Source organism: Apteryx rowi, unplaced genomic scaffold, assembly GCF_003343035.1.
Source record: "Apteryx rowi isolate R43461 unplaced genomic scaffold, aptRow1 scaffold_869, whole genome shotgun sequence".
NCBI classification, from domain to species: domain Eukaryota; kingdom Metazoa; phylum Chordata; class Aves; order Apterygiformes; family Apterygidae; genus Apteryx; species Apteryx rowi.
The window spans coordinates 63,051-82,109 of NW_020451170.1; the positions used below are offsets into that span (position 1 = coordinate 63,051).

A 19,059-nucleotide genomic window follows, 5' to 3' on the forward strand; every position below is an offset into this window, starting at 1 on the left:
CACATTTGGCAGGAATGACTTTACTATACAAAGTGGAATCAAAATATTCACAATTAACACAGAAGAAACTTTCCTAAACCTCCCTCTATTAACCAGTCTGTCTAGGCACTTGGCATCAGATGGGAAAGCGCATCCCCTCTCCCTATAAAGCTTCAGGGCCAGATCTTCAGCTTTCCTCTCTCAACTTATAACCAGCAATATCAGCTACAAATCTGTTCCCCTCACGGTGGTTTGACCAAAAAAATCTTCTCTTCCTCAGAAGAGAATAAGCAGACATGTAAGGCAGAAAGCATCCACTCTGCATGAGGAGACAGAAATTCTTCTATATGTCAAGCAACAGTGCAAGGCCTTAGCATTTAGCGGCAGGAGCTCTGCACCACTGGCACCACAGGAATAATAGCATGCATTGATGCTAAGTTTTTATTAGAATTTGTGTGCACTTATCTACACCACACTACTTTCTAAGGTTCACATGTCTGCAAATGTATAAAGGATGACATATTGTTTTTTTAAGAGGCATTGATCTCCACATCTGTAGAAATGGACTACTCACTTAAAAATACACAAAAAAAATACACGCCTTCCAAGAGGGGGCAAACATGCACTTCAGCCTCAAACATAGAAAAGAAATTTTGACAGCAGTGTATTAAAGAAGGAACTTTATAGCTTGATAATTATATGTCACAGTCCAGAAGGAGTCCTTGCTTATTTTCAAAAAGATAATAAAACTGACATAATAAAACAAAATGCTTAAAAATTAAACCAAAGCCCTTTTTTTCCACTCAAATGTATAGAATGGCAAAGGCAAAATCATTTAAATCATTTCCTTAGTAATACAAGTAATATTTAAATAGATTTAATAGTGCTGCTCCAAACCAATGAATTATGAGTTTAAAACCTATTAAAATGTAATGTTTTTTTCCTGAGCTGAGGGGAGAGAGATTTAAATCCACTGAATTTTAATATTTCAGCTTGAGCTGCAGGAGGTAGAGAAAGTCCAAATGAACTATTCCATCAGCACCATTCAAGCATGAACATTTTAATCAGTTTTACTTCCTTGGAGTTCTCTAACACAGTTTACGCTGTCATTCTGAAAGCACTTAACACAGAGAGTGTGAAAAACCACCAAGGCTTGTTATTGCCTTCACAATTGATGGCAAATAATTTTGCAGGCTTCCTATCATTAAAATGTCACTGCTAAAAATCGAGGTTCAGCATTTCTTGTGCTAAACTGCATTTTCTTTGAACACCATCACATACCTGTTCTTAAGTTTTTGGTACATTTATCTCTCTCTATGTGATAAACAGACACACAAGTAGTAGCTTTCATTTCTCTGTTACTGCCTAAATGCAGTTGAAAACTGACTATTTTAAACAGGAAAAAAAAAAAGACAGACAAAATTCTTGTAAAGTTGCAAGTTAATTCCCTGGTTCCCCTATTAAAACGTAACCACATTCAACAGCATGTTCCGATTATATAGTATAATGGCTAAAAAAAAAATAATAATAATAATTTAAGAGAGTTAGATTACTCAATTTAATAATACAGGAAATGAAAACATCATTCCGAATTAGATCATATTATTGATTTAAGGCTACAACTTGTGTGTTGTTCTAACAGTGTGATCTTGCAGTTTCTAATTTAAAAACACTGAGACTCTGACACATGACAAGATCAACTGAATACATAAGATTGCTCATCCCCCTACAGCCAACCTGGAAAGGAGCACCCAGAACCTGCACTATATGTAGACCAAGAATCTGGTACAACACAGTACTACAGGGCAAATATCAGATGCAAAGTCTGAATGCCTGCAGATTTACAATCTTCTTGCAGTATATGCTTACGATGTATAGTTTTGCTTTAGTTTTTCTCCCCATATCTCTCAAGAAGATAGATTATATTTAACTTGTTTCAGTTTGTCAACAGTTTTAAACTGAACATGACCTGTGAAAAAAGTCATTATAACTGTGTTTCATTCCATTAAACACAACTAGTTTATTGTCAAGAGAACAAGCAGTCTCTCCAGGTTCCAGGCTCACTTCAGTATTTTGCATTTAAACTGCATGGATCAGTGATTTGGTTCATTTACCAATGAAGATAGATAGAATAATATTGCAAAGTTAAAAAGGTGCTTCATCAGATTCCATTAAATCAGGGTACATTCATATAAAAAAAATATGTGAGACACAAGAGAGACATGATTTGTGCACATTCCATTTTTTCTTGTGCCATATTCCACTCTGATAAAACTCATTTTAAATTCTAACCAAGGACTCCTCCATTCTTTCTAAAGAGGTTTAGCATGAGTGAGGCAAACTGAACAGGCTTCCCCAAAACCACAGAGAAATTTAAGCTACAGTTATTTTAGAAACCTCAAACTACAATACTACTTCTGTTTTCTTCTGATATAGAGCTCAATGATTAAAAGATATATTTTAAAAAAAACTGTAAAGAGCAAACAAATATTAGAATATCAGAAGCTTTTAAAATATCAGTGTTACAAGAACACAAATTCTGTCATATCCAGCAAACTGCAGATTAATTTAAGACAAAGAACATAATTAGAGATATAAAAAAGCAGTAATTTCTAATTATGTTCTTTGTTTTCTTTATTGCTATTCATTTTGAAAAGTATGACAAGATTTTTCTAGGTCTATGCCATGTTTTCTCTAAATTCTCTCTTTCTTCAAGTGCAGACATAAAATTATTGAGAATATTCATGCAACTAGAATTTAAGCTCTTTTGATACCTTGCTATCCTATTTACTCATTTTTTTCCAATAAATCTCTTAAAGATTTAATTAGATTACTTTTCTTACATAATAATTTCAACTTGATGAACATGAATTTTTCAGTCAGTATTGTTACTGTTTGTCTAAAACTAAAGGGAGACCTGCACAGCATTTCCCAAGTCAGTATAGAACAGGAGAATGAAAACAGGAAGTAGAGCAAGTTAAAAATCACTCTTCTGAGAGAGGTGAGAGCTATCCTTTTTTAATGCACGCACACACAAAAATCAGGTATTATGAAAATTTGAAGCAACACCATCTCAATCGCCTTGAAAAGATAATTCAGGCAGCAACAGACAAAATAGAAAGTTTACTTCTGCCTGGTGGGGGAGGACCAGCTGAAGGATATACCAGGCTCCCAGACAAGTGTCTAGTCTCTTTATATTTTTTCTGTGTATTTTAGTGGTTCATGAAAGCAGGATAAACTATAAATAACAAGCGCAATATGAAGTATCTCTAACATCACACATTCTACATCAATAAGCTTGTTCTTTACTAGAAAGCAAATGACTTTTTGCAGTCCCTCTAACATATGTAATGGYGAATAACAAAAATGTACACAAACACACTGTATAGTATTCTTATGCATGCCTGTGCACATGCACACACACACACACACAAAATACAGTACAGGTATATACACACAAACACTACATACACACATGCAGCTATATATAGAAGAACTTCTTTACAAAAGAAGCCAACCTTTAGCAACTAACTTTATGCAAAGAATGTTAATAGCAGGCAATATTTTTGGTTAGGTAATGAAAACTAATTGGGAAATTATTCATCTCCCACTCTCCCCACTGGAGCATAAAAGACATACAACAAATGTTATTCATGATTCTACATGACTCGCTCTGATTCACCCCCTTCTTTCTAACGGGCACTTCAGAGGGAATAAAGGTTACTCTTTTCCATTTATATCTTCTAATTGACTACCAGTGTTTTCTTGTGGTCAGAGGGATACAAAATAGAGTTAGAAACAGCCTATTAAAAACAAGCTACAATCAGACCATGGCTCTACACTACCATCAGCAATGATCAGAGTGTCCTGATTTCCTTGTTAAAAGACAGAGGCATAATTGAAGCAATATCTTCACTTCAGATTGATTATTCGGCGACCCTTATCCACATCTTCACACAGCAATTTGAATTTTAATGAAAGTAAATGGAATAATTAGCATTTCAAAGTGTGTTTGATACACTGAATAAAAAAAAAGGAAAGACTTAATGTATAATCTATACACAAAAGAAAAAGCATTTGGGAGGGGGCAGAATAAGGGAAGTACAGTTGTAGTGTCTTCATTAGAATAACTTAAACAACTGCTTGCACCAGCTGCATAATTACACATGTGAATAATGTGCTATTAAGCTATGACTTCTCACCTTTATTTTATGTACTGTGAACAGCCAAGGCTTCCTTGTTATTCCTTTCCTCTGCAGTCATAAAATGTAAACACGAGGGCTGCCCACGCCCATAAATCTCACAGGACTTCCACATGAGCCAACATGACTGCTAGCAAAGTTTTTTTTTTTTAAGAGGGGCTCCACACACCTGTGTTTTTAAGACAACTGGGAGGAGAGCACCTATGACCATGCTGGTGAAGGGTCGTTTCGCCTTTTTTTTTTTTAAGCAACTAAACTTTTTTTTTTTTTTAATGTAACAAGAAAAAATGTTGTGGCTGTTCATGGTTCCTGGCCACCACACAGAAAACACCATGAGCAGCAGTGAGGGATAAAAAACCCTTGGTAAAGCACAGTGTCATTTGAAGGCTACCCGTTAAAGAGGCTGCAGAAGCAGACTGGCACACAGTTGTGATGTCTCTTAAAAAACACAACAAAATAAAAAACAGATATCCACTCAGCCTGGGGGAATGGACACAACACAGACATTACTCCATTGGTCTTCTCAGCACAATCCATAGCGTAAAAGTTTCCAGGCAGTAACCAGCATTCATGAAGATCAAGCTACTGAACTTCATCACTGCCCACCAATTTTGCCCACTGGATGGAAATGAGTTCATAAAAGAAAGAAAAAGAAAACTAATTACAAACACTATCATAGCTAAAACAGAAAGACCACATACCCCAATGATTGCGTTCAGTTCTGCCATGGTCACTTGCTTGGCACGTTCCACAGCCTGCACCACTTGTTGCTGGTGCTATAAATGAAGATGAGAAACAGAATAAAATTATTTGTTTTCTAAATTATTAAGCACAGATTTTTTCCCCTTATTTTATTTTTTGCTTTTCAATCGCATACAGGGCTTGAAATAATTGTTCTCTAACAGACACTCAAATTCTGTGTTAATGTGCACGGGTAACAGGKGAGGGGCAGATTTTATTTATGCCATTGCTTGTCAGGAATTATACCCCGTTCCCAAAAAGAGCTATTTTACAACCTGGCTCTAAGGGGGAACTGTCTTCCTTTTGTTCATCAGCACAGTGTGTGCTTGAATTTATATGCCACCTTAAAATGCAAGCCACTATTTTTTACAGTCACAGAAACTTTTTGAGCCAAAATAAATAAATAAATAAATAAATAAATAAATAAAGGCATACTGAAAAAGAAAGATATGTATTTTCAACAGCCACACGGTGCCCACATCACTGAAGCATATGTAGATTCTCCTTCTTGATACATTTCAAAGCAGCTCAACCATAGGAAGAAAATTTAAAATGCCATTCACAATTCTGTCAAACATGTGAAAGAGAACTAATTATTTCAATCCCCAACATGTAAATTTTAAGAGCTTAAAAAAGTCCATCAAGAACACATGGTCTAATTAACAACACAGTTTACAAGCTTCAGTGGTTACATTATCTCAGTTTGAGTGATACTGTGCTCCTGTACTCAATTCAAAATTGCTGAACGCTGAAAACTGATTGATATTTAGTTGAAAGCATCAACTACAAATCAAGTAAGTTCCTAATCTTGCAACCACATCTGTGCTTCAGGATCTGTGCCTGTGGAGCTCCGCTGGTAGGAAATTCATCTGTACAGGTAGCCTTGGAATCTGGATTGCAGATGACAAATTGGTGCAAAGGGGTGAGGGGGGTGTYGGGGAGGACTGCAGTAGCTTGTATGAACTCTGTTGGGAGTGAATCATCTCTGATCTATCGCCATAGGTTGAACAAAGTAAAGCATGAGCTTTTGCCTATAGTAAGAGGTGCTGAAACTATAACAGGGCTCTGCTCCAGTGGAAAGAGAAATAGTGAAATGCCAGCTCTGGAAACTGTTGTCTAGATTTTCTTCAGCACAGAGTTAAGAAAAGAGCTGAGACCATCTTGTTAAGGCCTCCTAAACATGAAGTCCAGTTTTCTGGGCCCGTGGCTGCTGGTTCAAGTGGGGCAGACGAACCCAGACAGCCCTCAGCTCACAGGACACAGCTGCCCCCTCCTTCGTCCTCCCCAGAGGCAGCACTATGCGCACAGGCTCTACCTCTACTGCTCGATGCTACAAGTTGAAATACTCACATTTAAAAAGCAAACAAACAAAATTACTGTTTTTTTACATGGACATCTCTCCAGAAAAAAAGAAAACTTCCCCTTTCTCCTAATCACAGCCTGGTGACTAAACCTTGACCAGCTCATATTATCATACGATAACTAAGGGTGTAATCTATGTTAACTGTGCAGCTCAAAGTTGTTTTCAGCTTCTGACAAGCAAACATGTCTGGGGATACACATCAGTCCCATACATGTTGATTATTATCACTGATTTTTTTTTTCTCTTTGTAATTGGCACGTAGAACATGAAGGAAACAGAAAACTTCCTATTTGCTGCGAGAGAGGTCAGTAGGGCCCTTCTATAGGAATCTGTGGGCAGATCATACTACAGTCTCAGGGACAACATAAAATAAGGATGGAACCCAAATTCTCAGGATTTCCTCCAAAGCAGAGTACCTAAAGAGCAGCAACTCTAAGCAACAGTGAGCTGGGAGAGGAGGGTCATAAGGAAAGGCCCTGCGAGCTCTGGGGTCTGGCATTCTCAGATATACCAGTTCTTAGTGCCTTCCCCTGCTCTGTACTAAAAGGGCCCAGAATCTGCAATACACGAACAAAAATGGCATTTTCATTTATAAATTCTCTCTCATAAAAGCTCTCAGGGTGAGGAGAAGTAAGCCTAAAAATCCATCTTTAACTAACAGAAATGCTGACCTCAACAACACAGAAAAAAGGATAAATAAGAACAATGAAGGAGGAAATTTGGAAACACTTCTGGAAGGAAGAAAATGGTTGTAAGGCTTGTTTGTTTTTAAGCAAAGAAAAATTAAATGAAGGAGATGCCAGGAGAGCAGATAACATACTGTTGCAAACAGAATCACAGCAGTCCCATTTAGAGTTTTCTAAAGCAACAGTGCTAACGTAAACCAAATCTGTCACTTATAAGCAGCCAATGTAAAGAACAAAATGCAGGCTGAATATGAGCAAATGTGTTCTTGGCTTTTGGAAAAAAAATGCAGTTGTTTGTCACCATCACGGATAACCAGTAAAAAGGAAATTACAATACTCAAGCCTCAAGTTCCTGATCACACGTTATCATCTCCAGGTCATCACACGATAAAGACAGGTGCAGCTTACAACAATTATGTAGCGGAAAGCCCTATCTGTGACACACCGYTTTAAACTGCAAGAAGGCAATCAAAAAGTTACACCATCATTTTTTTCTGGTGGTAAATTACACCAAAAAATGGGTCATAACATTTTTGATTGTGTCATTCAAAAAAAAAATTTTTTTTTTTTATTTCATTGACCCGGAGGTTAGTCATCTTTGCATTCCCTACCACTTTCTAGACAATGCTTTCTGCACTGGGATAAAAAAAAGAATCTATCTCTTGATATTTCTTTGTAAGCATTCTGTTTTYCAATTCCAGTACTCATTTATTTAAATACTGTTCCCAGGGACATGGGCAGGAGAAGAAGAAAGAAGAAAAAAAAAAAAAAAAGGAAAAGAAAAATTTTAGAAACCAACAGAAGGCTGACCTGAAAACAAAGTTATTGTAGAAATAACTCCAATTTTCATCCAAGTTCTGGAAAAATAAGCCAACTCCACAACAGTTTAAATGGTTTTCTTTCCTTTTCAACAAGCATATAAAGGATGGCTCCAAGGAATATTTGGGAAAAATATTTCCTTCCCAAGTGAGAAAAAGAAAAAGTGGAAGGCTACAGTACTCAAAATTTTCACTTTAAGATTTTTTTTATATAGCTTATAAATAAACTCTGAACAGGCATAATAAGACACAAATTCCCTAAGCAGTCACATGAGGCATCTTTCAATGATTCTAATAGGTTTGGGATCAAGCCTTCACAGAGGGAAAAACTCGCGGGCCTTATGACAGTGAGCCTTCGTTAGGTATGGTAGAGACAATTAAAACTCTACTATATCCAGCTGCTTTAACATCAGTTTAATCTTCAGGACCATAGTATGCAAAACACCCAAAACAGATGTGTGTAATTTGCCTCTCTGTCATTTCCATCTCAGCACTGCAACAGGATCCAGGCAGGCTCCGTTTGAGCTCTCCTGAAACCCCACTGAGGGTCTGCCCCAAGTGACCCAGAAGCTACTTCCAGTCACACATGCAAATAACACACACCAATGCATTAAAATAAATGAAAACAGAATAATCGCACTGCACAGCAAGGTACTGGCTCCTTCTCTCTCTCCAGTTGTGAGGGGTAGTGTGTGACAGAGTTTGAAGAAAATACAAGCTTCCAAAGGAATCGCTACCCTTGCACCTTTTTGGCAGTGAGGGCCGCAGCACTCATTTGAACCTTTTTAAATGCAAGGGGGCTCCTTTTTATTGATCACAACTCCAATAATGTGTGGAGAGCCCTATATGTAGGGCAAACAAGAAGGAATATGATAGACCCCCGAGGACCCAGCATAATCATACAAAAAAAAAACAAAAACAAAAACCCACAAACGGAAGGAAACACAGACCTTGAATAGGATGCCAGCTGGCTAGCCTAAACCACATGTATATTAAGAATTGGTTTCTTCATAGTTTGTGCTTAAATGTCTTCTCCTGCAGATGCTTTAATAAACAGCATTATGTTAAAAACCAAACAGCATCCAACAGCCTGCCCGCCAAGTGATCAAGTAAAGATTTATAATCAAGTGAAAATTAAAAAAAAAAAAAAAAAGTACTTTTTTTTCCATCCAAGTAAAAGCATACGGACACAGGGTTGCAGCTTTCATGCACACTTTAATACTAGCCTTCCTCCTTATGCACAAGGGAAAGACAAACCAATTTTCTTCATATACAAGAAAACAGTATTTTGCATTGCATCAGACAGGCTGGGGCAATGAACTCACTGCCCTGCCCTGCCTCTCATGCAGACTAGTATCATTTCTCCTTTTTAACTTCTTCCCTGTGTCTTCTCTTTGTCCCTTTTTGTTTTATCTAATGAGTGCTGTCCCCACTACCCATGCACTGGAAAAATCCTACTTTCAGTCTCATGGTGGGTAGCTACAGCAGAGACCACAAGAAGGATGTAAGCGTTTTCACCATCAGACTGTTTCACCATATTGTCTATCATCTAGCCCTGACTCCAGCACATACATTGCAGCATGGTGGAAAATACCTGGGCTTTTTATACCATTTCAGAGCTCCCTGCTGTTTCCAGTGACAGGGGAGCTGTGCTGATGGCAACCGAGCAGTGGAAATTCCCCCCGACATACACATGCACAGAAGCTAGTGCTAAAAATAATTTTGGCCCTTCTCCAGCACCACTAATTAGATCCAAAGCAAAACTCACTAAACAATTCACATTGCACAAGCAAGGAGGTTTTGCTATGTTTTATTCATATTATTTTATTGTTGCATTAGCTGTTTAGAGGGAGTACAGACCAGGTCTTACTTAGGAACTGCAGTAGTGTCATTTTGAAAAGCCTGATCTAGAGACAGCATAATAAAATGAAGCAGCGCCAAAAACACTAGTGAGAACCAAAGAGCAAAAACACATTTACACTGGAGCACAGCACACACTTAGAAAATTAAAAGGGACCAGCAGGGTCACTGAATCCGGGCACGGTAAGTCAGAAAACATATAATAACCACTTCATAAAGAACAGTAAGAAAACTACTAGCAATATATGCATAAATTGCTAATAAGATGCCTTCCATGGTAGAAGGATTACAGATCTCTGACAGCTTCCTTGTACGTACTGCTTCAGACCTAGTCTTGGGAAAACTGAAGATGGAGGAAAAAGCTTTTTTGCAGGAGGCTTTTTCAGCCTCTCACATATCAGACCAACAATGCTTCCTTCTGAACAATGTGGAATGACTTGTGCTCTGCTTCTACATAATGGATCTCATACTCTTCATCCAAAGTTACTGAACTTTGCAAGCATCTTTAGGGAATGTACATACACAGAAGAGGAAATGCATTATAGCCCATATTTATCTTGCAGAAGGAAAATCATCCACTAATATTAAATGTTTGCCAGGAAAAGTCCAAACTGTGTATGGTAACAGAAGCATTCCCTTTGTGGAGGGAAGAGGGGGGAGTGCATGCGCGCGCATGTGTTAGACATCTTATGGTAGTTCTAAGTACATTTCACCACCTTATTTCGCATGAGAAGCTGAAGTTCCCTACTAAAGAGCAAGCTTTCTAGCTTGTTTTTAGCTGGTTCACTGGCAGTTGGAGGGGAACGTGCACCTTCAGAAGTTTCTTGTAGACTCCTCTGGCCTGCCTAATGCTGAGAATGGGGCATGGAAGTTGCCAGGGAATGATCCCATGAACATTCATCTGGCTTCTCGAGCAGCTTGTGCTGAGCTCTGGGTTGCCACACTACACTGTTAGCTCTAAATCAGCCAGTTTGTGTATGTCTGCATGAGTACAAAAACAGTCAATATTTACTGAAAAGAAGGTAACCATGATATATGAACATCCCTAGTCGCACCAAACAAACATGACTACCAAGCACACGAGGTACCTAAGGTCTTTTGGCACTCAAGGCACGCCAGCAAGGTCAAAAAAAGATAGCCAGTTTGCACCCACCCACACATACCACATTGGCCAGGTGGGAACCAGCCTCGTCTCAAACACTGCAGGTTTATGAGCGTCACATTTTGCTGCAACTGATAAACTCAGCTGAGAAATTAGAAAAATTAGCAGAAGCATAATCCACAGCATTAGACCCAAACTGAATTGTGTCTCACTGGCTTTATCATTAGATGGTATGAACTTTCTGTATCTATACCAGTTATATATGTTACTATGTTATCTATAGTTTTGGTCTACCGCAACTGGTAAGTTAACTGAGTGCTAACAACCTCCAAGTATTCACCTAGACACTTGTAGACCCCCCCCAACTCCCTTACATAATAGGAAGTACTTCTCACAACATCACACAGAGGTGGAAAGCAACTGTTGCAACACAGGAAGTCTGTAACAGTGGCAGAAATTGAACACGGATCAGCCCCAACGTCCATCTCATGCTTTGACCAAAAAGTCATTCTTTCGTATCAAAATGGGAAAAAATGGGAAGCTTGTATTTCTTGGTGCCTTTTTTTTTTTTTTTTTTAATACAGTCTTGCCCCCCAAGTTGGAGTCAACACAAAAACAAGGTACCATTTAACTGTGTATTTAGGCAGGTTAGAAACTTTATTTTCAACATAAACTTTGGTAATGGACAGCACAGTAAAACTGACTGAAGCCCTGCAGGTAGAGAACTTCCTAAATACTTTATTGAATTGCCCCTGAAACAAAGCATGTAGTATATGGTGACATATTATAATTGCAATCTTTTCATGAGATCTCAAGTGATTTTGGCCACGATTTCTTTCTTCTGAGTGAGTTATCACAAGCCATTGATTCCTTACAAAGTTAACAAGCAATAAGACAAGTTAACCTGGTGCTATTATGAGGCAATAATGTTGCCATCAGTGCATGTAACCACTGTATTTTGTTCATTTTTCCCTCAGGCACAATACAAAGGAGTCTGATCACATTTTGCAGCCACTATTCCACAATTAGACTGYATGCAAAATGCATAAACAGCAAAAGCATGCTGCAATTCAATTCTCTATTAATCTAGATGATGAAATAAAGAGGCTTCCATTAAGACACACACTTTTTAAAGATGGAAATTAGATAGAAACCAAGACTAGCAGAATACTCAAAACTGGAGATTCAGTTCTCTTTTGCCTCATCAGCATATGCCAATACAACTTGATTTAAATAAGTATTGCTACTAATAGAGGCCATACAATTACCACAATTTTCTTAACCCCAGTATGAAAACTACTATAATCAGTGGCACTGCTAAGACATTTAAAATTCTTTTTTATGCTTCCCCTTTCAAACTCTCTTTCCTGTCTATCCCCTCTCCCCTCTTGCTAGATGAGCTAAAAAACACACTTGCCTCCAAGCAAGACAAATGTGTACACTGACTTTTTGGAAATGTTCCCTTTTCTCTTTGTAAATGCACATAAAAATCCTGAAGTTGTGAACTTTTTTTGAACTCTCCATTTCCTTTTTAGCCTGAAGAGCTTTGACACTGTGACAGCATGCACACAGAAGAAGCTATAATGCTTGGTAAATGCAAAAGAATGAGACGTGTGTGAACAGGTGAAGGAAACTTTACGGGCCAAGGTTTTAAAAAGCATACAAGAGCTCATTTTCAGATTTAAAATTGCTTAATTCAAAGGTCTGATCTAAAAACCTAACAAAGTAAACAGCAGTCATTAAGCACACYGAATTTGGTGTGCCTGAGTCCTCCCTGGGTGGTACTGTACTTGTAACAGAAGTGGGGCATCATCATTTTAGTARATTTACCATCTGGATCATCTCAGTTGTCTACCTACATAGTTCTTAAAATAAGCATATTAATGAGAATCTGCTGCAAAGGTTAAGTTCGTAATTATTTTTAAATTGCTCCCCATGCCTACCTTCATGGCCAGGAGGTTGTTAAACAGCAATCAGGGCCCTTGGCTCATAGTTCGCTAGTTTTTGTATGTGAACCCCACAAGAGAGATTCTCCCTGACTGAAGAAAAAAAATTAAGAAATATGATGTGCAGCCTTCATAATGCCTCCTGCCTTCAATGCAGGCACTTAAAATGTACCAATATTAGCTTTCAGGAGAATGACTCCAGGGTCATTCAGCTCCAGGGACAGAAGAGCACAACGCATATGGAACAGAGAAAAAGGAGAGAATCTGTGCTTGTCTGAGTCAGACACCAGTAAAAGTAAACCCCCCAAAATTTAACTTTTCTTTTTTAATTTCACATGAGCACCCAGAGAGGGTGGAGGCTAAGATTTTCAAAAATCAAAGGCCAAATCTGCCATACGTTGTAAATGAAACATTTTTCCTTCAAATATATTCTAATTCTAAGCTCATGTATCTCCCTTGTCTAATTCACAAGAAACATACCTCCCCTAAGAGAAAACACGGGCTAGGTTTGTAGAAGTACAAAACACAGAATAATGTGATTTGTGTACTGAAATGAAGATTTCTGTAGGATTTCATCTGAAAATAGCAATATCACTATCAGTAGTAATAAACTGGTGCAAAGTTTCTAAATACTGCACAACATACTCTAGAAAAGATGTCACTGTCACAGAAATGCCAATCCTATGCCTTTGCCAAGATCATAGCTTTGCCTGCCAAGTACTCACCCCTGCTTTTGTTTCAAAATTGTGTCATTTAGTGCTCATGAGTATGAATCAGTTTTACACCTCATTTTTATACGCTGTGTTATTGCTGAACAACAACAAAAAGCCCCAATAACTACATGTATAGTGTTTCTGTAGCAGTTGAAGTACAAAATCATCAGATTTTCATTTTAGATTGGGGCAGGACTTGAATTCCAGTCCTCCAGCAATGTAGCTGGAGATGCATGGTATAGATCATTATACACCATTTAGTTTCCACAAACCCATCTTTATAAGCAAAGAGTACCACAGCGTATGTGAATAATGTCAGGTTCTAGCTTTGGTAGTGTTATTCTCATTGTTTCAAACACACACAGACACAGACACAGACACACACATCCAGAGCATTAGCTGAATGCTAACAACAAACACGTGGCCTCTCATATGTAGCAGGATGAGCAGCTCTCTTGAAAAGCAATGACACTTTGTGGAACAATTGAAAAGGTGGGAGAAGGACTCCTAGCATATTCTCAGACATGGATGCAATGTTTTACAGATGCACTACAAAGAAATACAGCTTACAGCTTTGACTTCTCAGCTACTAATTCTACTGAAATGAAATCACACATTACATAGATGCCTGCCAGCATGTATCAGCAGCCCCCACTTTCCAATCCCTTCCCTCCAGTGGGGTGGGGAAGTTGCTATGCTCCTGAAGTCTCCTTTCATGAACCACACTTTCATTTTACTTCGCACATGCCTGTGAGAAGGCTCAGTCACTAGCACCAAACAACTCCCCCAAATCCCAGGTCCCCTCAAAGCATCTACAGTGCTCTCAATATCCAAAAACCATAATTTTGAGAAAATTAGTGCTTAGAGAAATTAGCTCACAGCAAGCTTTAATCTTCTGTCTATATTCCCCAAATACACAGGAAATTCAAAAGGATTTAAGATAGTAAGTAATCTGGGATGGAAAGAGGGAAAAAAGGCAGAAAAAAAGCTGCATTAGTATGTCTATCATGCTGAGCATCACTACTCAACAGGCCAACATAGAAGTTTCTGCTGAACTTTAAAGCCCACTGCCAAGAATGTAGCACAAATCATGCCTTTCTAGCATTTTTGCAAGCTACCCTCTGATTCCAGATTGACAAAGTCATAATTCTGAGCAACACTGCATTTGTACATGAGAGCAAAATATCTAAACAACTAAAATCTTGCTTAGCACATTACAACACGCTCCATTACATAAATATATTTAAATGATATAATAACAGACCTGGAGAAGATAATGAAGTTACAATGAGAAGAGCACAGTGGAAAGTCATCTACAAGCACCAAGAGATTCATAAGGAAACAGTCTCGACACATAGTCCCACTTTCGTAACAGATATGATAAGGCAATTGTTTAGATCAGTACCAGTACAAACTACTATCATACCTCTTGGGATAGGAAGGGAATGACTTGTGCACATATAGCATTCAGCCTCTTGACGATTTCTGCCTGCAAATGACAAGAAGAAAAAAGTGTAATTATATCAATTTTCAAATGTGATTGTCACCCATGAAGACAGAACACACATTTGTTTGTTTTCATCTCTAGTCATCCTCTAGCCAGGATAGATTATAAAAATAACATAAGCATTTGGAGACCAATTCAACAAAACATAACAGCTAGTGTTAATCATTTCTGGCAAAAAAGGTTTTTCTTATAAAACTACAGTTTAGAAGTTCCATGTGACACTAAGAAAAGTTTATTTTCCTTATGAAATCAAACACATTTATTCTTCTCTAAGTCTTCAGGAGATGTAACAAGAACAAAAAAAATGATACTGTGTACCAAACCAAACTTTCCCCTATGAGGCAAAAAAGAGGACCATTTGAAATTACAACAACGTAAGTGTAAGTGAATGGAACAAATAAACTAATAACTTCTGTGCCAACACTGTGTATCATGAGACCATTAGCAACACAATTTGCAACATAACTGATAATTATTTTACCACAGTATAGCAAAAATATTATACAAGAGTACAATATTTTTTTCTAAAATATCAAACCCAAGCTTAATACTAGTTACGTTCACACTGCAAGTGTGATAAGGAATGGCCCATATACAACTTTTTATTTTCATATTGCAGATCAATTCTTATTCTGTGTATCTAATCTGCAAATCCCAATAGAGACAGAAGAGATTAAGAGAGATAACATAAGAATTACAGCTCCAAAGACAAAATATTTACAGCCACATAGAGTTTCTTATAATAAATTATAACCTGAGTCAGTTCCTCATTATATGGTAGGACAGTATGTTCTTCTTATGAAGTCACTAACTGTATGACAAAGATGTACAAACTTGTGCAATTTAGGCTTCCTTCTTTTATCAGCCACCTTTCCAGCATTTTTGCTACACAAGCTTTTAAATGACAAACCCCTAAAAACATACCTATACAACAAAAAGGCTCAGAAAGACAGTAAAAAGGTGAGAACTACATGTAAAATAAATCTGTGTTCAAAAAATATTACAGTTACACCACTATGTAACCAGCAGACCTGGTACACTAAAGCTAAGGGTACATGTGAAACTAACTCTGCCCCCTTGTGCGTACTGTGATACACTTGAGCTAACACACACATACTTTCTCAAACAATACAATTTCTTGATTTCTTTGAAATACATTTAAACTCCTGTAGGTTATTTATACAGCAATTTCAATGCTACACTGTCCCAGTACCTCCTCACTGGTCTTGACTGTTTATGCAAGTTCCTGTCTCATTAAAGTTATGCATTTTAATACATTTTCATCATTCATCTACTATACACTTTCTGTTTATTCAGCAGCATAGATATCTTAAATGACACTTGGGAGTAGATTCAGTTCACCACAACACTAAATTACCTGCTAATTTCAATGGTCTACATATGCCTGTGTCAGATAGTCTACACTGTAAAACTTAAATACGCTTTTAAATAAACAGCATGTACTATTACTATTTTAAACTGAGATTTATGAACTGTTTGTTATACAAAGCAGTACAGAGAACTATAAGATGTGCGTCTAAGCTTCAGCAAGAGAGGCTGCATGATCTAATATTGCATCATTTGAGAAACAATATTTGATTATGGAACTGTAGACCGTAAGACAATACAAAGCTCCAAAGAGCCTGTACCGCAGTTTTCGAGCAACATTAATTTAAGCATTTCCAAATTTGGGGTCTTAGCCATGCTACTATTTTTTAAAAGGAATCTCTTGAGGGCCTTAAAAACAAAGAGAAAACTACACATCCTACTCTTCAAGGCTTTTCCATACGAAGAGAAARCTCCAAAGTGCCCTCCTGATTTGAGCAGAGTTCCCTTTGGCCCACCATTTAACACACCATCTRCCCATCTTCTGTCCTGGATAAATCATTTGAAGATGCACGCTCCACAGAACATCCTTAGTAATAAAAGGCATATCATGCTTTTCTCCACTACAAAACAATTCCTCCCACACATCTTTAAAACACATGCAGCAACCTTACCCAACTCCTGTATAGCTGCTGAAGTCAGCTTATGTAGTAACCAAGGGTTTCCAGTGTGCCTTTGCCTCAGTCCATACTTGGCAGAAGACCACTTTTCACCACAACTATGTTAGCTTGGATACCTTTACTGCACTATTGAGGAACTAAGAATAAAACTTGTAAAAACTGCAATGCAAATGCTTAGAATGCAATTTTAAAAAGCTTGTAGATTCATACATTTTAAAGCCAGAAGTGACTATTACAATCATCTTATCAGATCTCCTGAGTACCACAAGCTGTAAAATTTCACCGATTCCTGCATCCAGTCCATAATTTCCAGTTCCGCTAGAACACAGCTTAGTTAACAAAACAATTTTATCCAAAATACTTTAAGGCATTTCTCCTCAATTAAGGTTTATGTTCATATTGAATTTCAACATTCAACCCCACATTTCAGTTATGATAATGGTGTGAGGTTTTTTTAAATCACTCCCGTACCCTCCCAAAGAAGTACATTTCTCTCCTACTCTTCTTATGGCAAAAAAGTTGTTGAAACATTTTTACTCAATATTTATACAGAATTACCTCAAGAAGATTCCGAGCCTGGGAAATGCCAAGCTAAAAAGTGGGTTCCAAAAACTTACAAGCAACTGAAAACAGGTGATCAGATATGAACAGTTATAAAACTTTAATACACCTTTCGGTATCAATCCCACCAGAATACAAAATAGTGAAAGTCTTTTCATGCTGTACGCAGAAAAATGAACCAATCGAAATAGCACCCACCTTTTATGCAGTGTACAGAGAAGAAAAAGAGCTTCCTAACGGCTTCAAGAGATGCTGAGACATCCCTCAATAGCATATCTTAGCTAGTTGAAAGGGACCCCACCAGGCTAGTCAGAAGGGAACTAAGAAACCCCTGCTATTCAGAGCTATTTGTTAACACTATTTCTTTTTTAAAATTGTCTTTATCTCCCTCAACAACAAACATCCATTCTTAGTTTGGTGGCTCTGTGTACAGTTCTATTTTGTCACCCCCAATGGCACTACACTTTGATAAAATTTACAGTAATTTCAGGGACTACAGACACTTTGCTGAGCAAAAAGATGACTACAAGGCCTGGTCAAGAAAAGCATAAGGAAAGAGGAAAGCAGAAAGAAGCATTACACACCGTTCCAGGGTACAGCTGCCTGAGCAGTCATGAGAGACTCATCTGATGAACAGCAAACCAAAATATTGGCACTGAGCAGGACATTTCACCTTCCACAAAGCAGATCTCTCCTCTGCAGCAATGCTGGGCTGCAGCCGGACTCTGCCACAGCTAACAAGCAGTCAGAAAGAAGAAAATACTTTGACTGAGTGGCTGTACTTAGCTAACAGACTGTAGAAGTTCAACAGGACTGAGACATGTACTACTTATTGCTGGAGATAACAGTCAACAGGAAGGCAAGAAGGAAAACACCGTGTACATGCACCAATGCTAGGAAGGATGTTAACAGTTCTGCATTCTGAAACCTCAAAATACCTTGTCTCCATTGGTCTCCCAGAGTTAAAGACACTTCAGAAAGGATACACTATTCACTACTTTACTAACCTATTAGGCCACCATGCCTTGGCCTGGCAATTACAGTTGAACATCCTCAGGATGTTATCTTAGGGGCCTCTTTGTATTGCCAGAACAGCTTTTGAAAACTAAAAGCAAGACACTGAGCTACTCTTGAATAATCAAGCATAAAAATTTTAACAATTCCAATCTTGCAAATATTCCAGAAAGAATTAGCTCCTTATCATTAGCCCTCTAATGCCTGAAGCTATTCTGGTAAGACTTGAATTTTACTTAAATCAGGAAAGAAAAATTAAAATCAGGTATTGTTTCCAGACCAAAGTTCACATAGGTTCAAGATTTATGTTAAGGCTACCTGTACATCATTTGCCTGTACACCAGTGCACACAGCATGGGGAACAAACAGGAAGAACTAGAGATVTSTGTGYRGTCRSAGGGYCATGATCTCATTGCCATTACAGAGACATGGTGGGATAGCTCGCATGACTGGAGTGCTGTCATGGATGGCTACGTGCTTTTTAGGAAAGACAGGCCAAGAAAGCAAGGTGGTGGAGTTGCTCTTCATGTGAGAGAGCAACTGGAATGTATTGAGCTGTGC

At 38.0% G+C, this 19,059-nt stretch overlaps 1 protein-coding gene across 3 annotated transcripts in view; it reads right to left on the reverse strand.

The window, feature by feature from the left end:
* TLE4 (transducin like enhancer of split 4) overlaps positions 1-19,059 on the reverse strand; it is a 103,704-nt gene that overhangs the window by 54,319 nt on the left and 30,326 nt on the right. For 2 of the 3 annotated variants that reach the window (XM_026090646.1, XM_026090645.1), the window contains exons 3-4: positions 14,837-14,899; positions 4,883-4,957 (exon numbers count right to left, since the gene is read on the reverse strand). In XM_026090646.1, coding sequence (XP_025946431.1) covers positions 4,883-4,957; positions 14,837-14,899 — 138 coding nt within the window. The remainder of the gene's footprint in view (positions 1-4,882; positions 4,958-14,836; positions 14,900-19,059) is intronic. The other variant, XM_026090647.1, reaches the window with a different exon arrangement.